The 7,123-nt window shown below is 31.0% G+C and overlaps 1 protein-coding gene across 3 annotated transcripts; it reads right to left on the reverse strand.

The window, feature by feature from the left end:
* Positions 1-838: 838 nt before the first annotated feature.
* On the reverse strand, positions 839-5,432 carry LOC134252569 (ficolin-2-like). Of its 3 annotated transcripts, none has more exons than XR_009988985.1 (4): positions 5,039-5,432; positions 3,885-4,950; positions 3,275-3,442; positions 839-1,343 (listed from the first exon to the last, which is right to left on the reverse strand). XR_009988985.1 is itself a non-coding variant. In XM_062735073.1 (4 exons), exons 1-4 carry the CDS (start codon positions 4,708-4,710, stop codon positions 1,084-1,086), a joined length of 552 nt encoding a protein of 183 aa, XP_062591057.1. In that variant the 5' UTR covers positions 4,711-4,826; the 3' UTR covers positions 839-1,083. The 3 variants fall into 3 exon arrangements, 2 of the variants coding, with proteins under 2 accessions (XP_062591057.1, XP_062591058.1); XM_062735073.1 differs by lacking the exon at positions 5,039-5,432 and having other exon boundaries at positions 3,885-3,981; positions 4,684-4,826; XM_062735074.1 differs by lacking the exons at positions 839-1,343; positions 5,039-5,432 and adding an exon at positions 1,356-1,498 and having other exon boundaries at positions 3,885-3,981; positions 4,684-4,826.
* Between the last annotated feature and the right edge of the window lie 1,691 nt (positions 5,433-7,123).

A 7,123-nucleotide genomic window follows, 5' to 3' on the forward strand; every position in this document is an offset into this window, starting at 1 on the left:
AAAAAAATTCAGAATGTTATCTTGGTGCTTAAAGTATAATATAAACCTGAGAAAAATAAACCAATCCAGGTGATTTTTAGGAAGAAAAACAAGATGACAAAATTTCATCAATATCATATAAGCAATTTTTTTTTGCTTTTCCTGATAAAATTCACCTGGCTTGGCATACATGTACTTTTCTAATCAAAACATATTCTAAAATTCATTTTTATCTGTAAACCTTCACTTAGTGTGTAATATCCATATTTGTAATTTTATTTATATGTTACTAATATTTTCCAATTCTATTTAATTTTGCATTTTTTTGGGGGGGGGGGATTCTAAGAATTATCCACTTTTCTAAACAAGAGACATTATATTAATTCTCCTTAAAGAAAAAAAGAAAAGAAAAAATTGTATCATCTGTTTTTAAAGTGAGCACGGACTTTAATTTTCGTTTATGGAGTTGATCTGTCAAGACCTTAAATGTTAAAAAAATCAAAATAAATCATAATTTATTTTGTTCTCCAATTCATTGATATGGCGATGAAATGCAGCATTTTCCACTCACAAACAAAAGACATGGTCGAGTGAGAAATATTTTTATATAAAAATAAATCTACGTAATCAAACTACACATTTGTATGGAGATGATTGGTTGATGGAGTTATACATTATGATAGACTACTAGAATTAAATACTACTTCTCTCCAGTTATCTGACCTTGCGCAGGGATCAGTTTAAAAAACGACTTGTATAAAAAAAAATTCTTTGTTATCTACATACTTTATAATATCATATGATTACGAACAAAAAGACAATGTATAATATAGATATAAAATTTTATTATGTTAAATGATTAAATGTGATTTTTGCATTTTTAGGACGTAAGGTTACATGTATAAACATTATTTTTAGAACATAATACATATTTGTAGTTTTCATTAAATACATTGCACATTATATCATATCTAAAAATGTGTTACTTTGTAATAAATCATCCATCCATCATTATCTCAAGAATAAAGTCATAATCAATTATAATAAATGTAATTAAGATATGTGAACAACTATAGAACAATTATGGATATAAGATATAAAATGTCAGTTATATTTAATCATCATGAGGGTCTCTTTTATCTGTTTACTATCAGTCAATGTTGGATACCATGGGTCGGACCAGGACCCCGGGGACCATTGACCGTTAAGGAAGGCTCGGTGACAGGCGTTGAACCACCAGCCTCCTCTGAATCTGTATTCAACAGCACAGTGAATTTTATCCCTGTCGTTATCTCTGTCCGGGGTGGTGAAGTACATCCCAGACAGATCACCATAAGAAGAACCAGTGTGTAACATAGAGTCACCTGTAAAATTAAAAAAGAAAAATATACACGGACACTTGTTTAAAATAGATCAGTAGAGTTATATCCACTATACTCGTCGTGATCTCTGTCTGGGTGGAGAAGAACATCCCAGACAGATCGTGGTAAAATAAAACCTGTATCTAACATAGCGTCACCTGTAAAATTATCGAAGAAAAATATAACATGAACACCTATTTCAGATTAAATCATTATTATTTACTAAACATTTAAAGCTTAAAGTATCTATAGTATTCAACAATGAAATTTTTTTTGAATTACTTTAAATTGCGTTGCTTTCAATTGCAATAGATGTACACTGTTTTCATTTAATATTTAACGTTGATTTTCTGTTGTCAGTTTGATTTCGTTTTTGACTGTATACGAACATGTTGATGAGTCTCAACAGAAATAAAAGATTGATTGATCGAATGTATGTTGTTTAGCGTCCGTCTCGAGAAATTTTCACTCATATGTTGACGCCATCACTTGCCGGTTGAGAACTAGAAAATTTATTTTAAAATACATGGTATACACGGCAATTGTACAGTTTGCTATGTTTTTCGTGCCAGCATTTACTACGACATTGTACCTTGATTGAAACGATCTCATCCGAAGGACCAGTCTGTACGCCCTACAGTGGGATTGGAACCCGCAACGTAAAGATTCCTTACTTCGCGGCTCTAACCACCGCGCCACGCGGGTGACGTCAATAAATTTAATCATTATTTCAATCATGTGAAGCCTTTTTTAATATTGAAATGGGTAAGCCTATATACGTACATATAAAGAAGGGATATTCAAAATAATAATTTCATGAACCAATAAATTGATATAACATAAGAAAATACTTTTTTTATTTCTTTTTTGGGGGTGGGGCGGGGTGGTGTACCTCTTTAAGTCAACAGTACATGAAACAATATATTTTCTTCCATTTTATCAACACATTAATCATTAGAATTCTAACTAATTTTTACGACTACACGTAGATGCAATTTGTTTAATTATTTTCTTTCTTCATTGTTGTATTGCTTTTGTTAAGTCTACTATGTGTATCTTCAACACAAAAGCGGGTTAATTACAAAAAGTCCTCGTTATCGACTGTAATAATTACATTTCCAATGTAAGTTGTTTTTTTTAATTCAATTATCGCTTAACACCTTAATTGATTTATCTGTATGAGTTACCGTATATAATCGCCTATAAGTCGGTTGTATTTTTTAAGGTTATTTGGCAGGAATTTTCCACTGACCCGCTTATAAGTCGGTACAATTTTTTGCCAGAATCAGATGGCAATTTCTTATAAATGCTACATATATGATGTTTTATTCTAATCTTTAATTATTCTTTTAAGAAATGAAGTCTATATTTAACTTTAAATCATGAAAAATAAATACTGTCCTATTAAAATTTAAAAAGATAGATTTTATGTTTAATCTTATAACACATAAATGATATAATATATCCATACTTTGTTCAACGATAGCTGTTAAAAATGTTTACAGAACACTATGATTTACCGTCCAGAAAAATACAAGTCTTTTTATGACTCGCCTATAAGTCGGACATAGACTTTTGAACAAACATTTAACTCCCAAAATACCGACTTATAGGCGAGTATATACGGTATGTATCTGACAACATTACGTACAAGTATGCATGTAGTGTTTATGACGTGGAAATGTTCAATCTTTTAGCAATTTATTACTGATTGGTTAATATAGTATGGACTCTCGATTTTCAATATACAAGGAAAATTTTACTTTCAAAATATTGATATCCACACATCCCCCTCCATTAATTACGTAACTATAGGGTAGATTCTCACAGAAAGAATTGGTATTTGTCTGTCTGTCACAAGAAATTAAAATCTTTCTCCCTCGCTCTCCTTAATATAGGTCGTCATTTGTACATTCTTTTTTCCGTTTACCTACCCAGGGTCCCGGTAGCTGGTCCTCCAAGGAAAAGTCGGTATTTGTTGGTTTCATCAGCAACAGAGAACTGATTGTATAATTCATAGAGATTTGTCCCATTAGTCAGTGTAATGGAGACGTAGAGGGAGGAGTTCCTTCCCCTGGTAAGTTGTTGTATGACGTCATTTCCTTTAATATTTTATCGTCGTGTAATATTTAAAGAATTGATAAAGCAAAAAATATTTATTTCAAGTTGTCATATAACTCAACATATGATTATGAAGGTATGCAGAAATTTCTAATTGTGTAGTGCATGCAGCAATGAACATACATGTTTTGAAATCAAAGTAGGGAATTCGTTATACATTGTTTTTTACATGACTTATTATAAACTACATTTTAATAATTAACTGCTAAAAAATTAAAGGCGAATTTAAACTTGAATCAGAAAAATTATCATCCCCTAAAAAAACATAAAATATTACACAGTTATAGAATGGGTACAGTGTAAATAGCAAATTTATGGTTCCCCGAGGGAGGGGAATATTTCTTCACCTCGACCCCTGACCCTTTGGTCAGCTGTAAATTTGCTATGTTCTCTGTAGTCATTCCATAACTGTTTATAGTTTACCTATCCAGTAGGATCCCTTAGAATTCCCGAATCCCCTCTTGTAGTCTGTCCAGGTTCTGTCGAATGACACCGAACCACTCACACGTTTCTGGATAGCCTAAGAATTTATGAATTATGTCGGGTTTATTAAAGAAAATAGGGAAATGGGTTTTTTTCTACGTTTCAATGTGAACAATGTTTCAAATAGGTTATTCATTAAAACAATCATTCCAATCCTATTTAAGTTTTTTTTTTAATATAAACAATTTTTACGTAATAATTCTTTTTTTAAAAAAAGCTTCGTGCAAAAATTTTCTTATTAAAAAAATATTATTTTAAATTTATGATATTGCAAAAATTTTATTCTACTTTGTAAATAAATAATATTTACTGTCAGAATTTTATTGTCTTCATGTAAATTAGATTAGAAAAGAATTATTTAATGTTCATTCATCGATATTTTTTGTTGATTTCAGGAAAGAGATTTAATATCAGTTTTAAAATCAAGGATTTATTAATCATTAAAGAAATATTGGCTTTAATTGATCGTTGGGCATTAGACAGAAAGAGAAAAGGGAGATGGGGAGAGAGGATGAAAAAGATGGGGAGAGATAGAGGCAGAGAGGGGGGAGTGAGAGAAAGATAAAGAAAAAAAGAAACAGAGACAAATTAAGCTAGAGAGAAAGGGGGAACGGAGGGAGGGGGAGAGAGAAAGAGGGAGAGAGAAATCTTACTACACATACAAGAAAAAGAAGCTAAAATTGATCATTGAGAAAGAGAGAGAGAAGGAGAAAGAGAGAAAGGGAGATAGGGGTCTTACTGTCCACCCTTTACCTTCTGTCACCATGTCACAGAGAAATGAGCAGAGAAACTGATAAAGAGAGAGAATAATACAGAGAGAAATAAAGAGAGAGAGAGAGAAGAGGATGGTTAGAAGGATAAAGAGATCTTATTGTCCACCCTCCACCTTCTGTCATCATGTCACAGAAGACGCTGACCTTGCTGTTATTACCAAATGGATATATCTCATAAACACCCGATTCTGTATTACCATGAATATAGAGGTCCTTACAATCTTTATATAACTCTGAAAGAAAAAAAAATAAATACATGATTTGATAATAATCGTAATATAAAATGTACTATGAAAGAGGGAGAGAGAGATAGAGTGTTACCTGACTTGATGGTTTGCAGTATACTATTCTTCAAACTTCCGTGGATGTTGGTTACATTTTTCATCAAGATGTTAAACATCTCGTAAAATTCTTCGCGAATTTTCTTTTGATTAACGTTAATTCTCGCATTCTCTCGTTTTAAGGACTCAATTTGGTTTGCGTTTGATTCAATTTGTCTCGCGTTCTCCTGTTTTAGGTACTCAATCTTTTCGTTCAATATTTCAATTGTCTGATCATTACGCTCGCAGTCATGTTTTTTGTTGAAATAAATTTGCTGAGAACTAGCCACACAAAAGAGCAAGACGTACACGAAGATAGCCAACAAAACTCCTGCCATGGTTTTACTTGCACGCTGTCTGAAAATAAACTTCCCTAAAATAATCCGTAGTTTATATACCCTTAAAACGGGAAGTTAAAAATTTCCCTAAATATTTCGCTACCGCAACACTTAGACGCTCAGCAGCGATTTTCATTTGACAGTCAAGAAAAAATTAAATATTCAGGATGCTTGGGTCATAGTTCAAATTCAGAGTAATGCTGGTACATGTAATGGGTGACATTTAAAAAACCTTTTTTTTGTAGATACCAATTTTAAAAACTAAAAATGGATATATTGTTTTTAAATACTATATTTTAATTGATAAATATATACCGGTAAAAATAAATCAATACTTATTGACCTTTTGTGTTTCTTTACATTCACTTCATTAATGTGTTGAGGGTACAGTTACCTGACAATTACCACACAATTACCCCACAATTAACACACAATTACCACGCAATCACCACACAATTACCACACATGTATAATTTTTAAAACTTATTTAAGATTATTTATAGTTCTAAAAAAGGTTTTAAAGTTTTTTTTTCAATTTTCAAAGAATTCGAATATGAGGTAAACAATTATTCAAAAGGTGCCAATGCCACAGTTTTATAGAATGACTTCAAAATATAAAGTTCCTCTATAACAAAATATAAAGTTCCTCTATAACGTAATATAAGGTTCCTCTAAAACGTAATATAAAGTTCCTCTATAACGTAATATAAAGTTCCTCTATAACGTAATATAAAGTTCCTCTGTAACGTAATATAAAGTTCCTCTATAACGTAATATAAAGTTCCTCTATAACGAATGAAATGGATGAAGATAAAGAACATTATTCTAGCTTAAAAGTCCGTTAAACATTATAAAAAAGTAGCAGAGCATACAGGCCTCCAAAGCATTAGAGTGGGATCAGGTGCCCTGGAGGAGTGAGCATCCCCTGATGACCGGTCACACCCGCAGCGTATTCCTTGACAATCGACAATCTTTTTCAGAAGTATCTTATCTGTTCAGCCACAAAACTTGTCTCTTTTCCCTTAATATTTTTTTTTAAACTACAATTTAAATGGAGATGATCTTACTAGAACTGACCATGACAAAACCATTGTTTTAAAAATATTTAAAGACAGGCAGATTTTCTACTTGTAGCAGAGGAAAATGCACATATTGTTTAGTATACCCCCATCTTTTTTAGGAACAATTTTATCTTTTTTGAGCTTAAATTAATTTTCATTAGATATTGTATCCGATAAATTAGTCTAATTAATTTTTATAGTTTTTGAAGTTGTAAATTCTCCAAATTAATTTGAATTGCTTTATGACATCAAAATATGCATAAATTTGTCTATTATGCATGTTTTACTTTTTGGCAATTGAAATTCTGATTTTTTTTTTTTTGGTTTAATAAATACATGTACTTGCATGACATTTGAATTGGCATTCGTCATGTTTAGTTTTGAAAGGGTTGGGTGCATGCTGATATAAATATTTTCCAAGAACGTCTTTTTATTCTCATTAAAAAAAAGCATATTCTTTGCTTTTGGCAGAACATATTATATGTTTGTGCTGTGTTTGATTACACTAGCGAAGTTTTGATTGAAATAAAAGTATAATAATGCAGAGGTAACTGTATTTCTCATTTTAAAAAATAGAAAGTGGAGAAAAGAAACATTTAAAAAATGTTTTTTTTTTAATATTGAATATTAAAGTTTATGCATTTAGTCATTGAAAAAAATTCTTTCTTGAATTTCTTATTGTTTCTT

Source organism: Saccostrea cucullata, unplaced genomic scaffold (genome assembly GCF_032062105.1).
Source record: "Saccostrea cucullata isolate Sc308-1 unplaced genomic scaffold, CSIRO_AGI_Scuc_v1 ctg1473, whole genome shotgun sequence".
Taxonomy (NCBI): domain Eukaryota; kingdom Metazoa; phylum Mollusca; class Bivalvia; order Ostreida; family Ostreidae; genus Saccostrea; species Saccostrea cuccullata.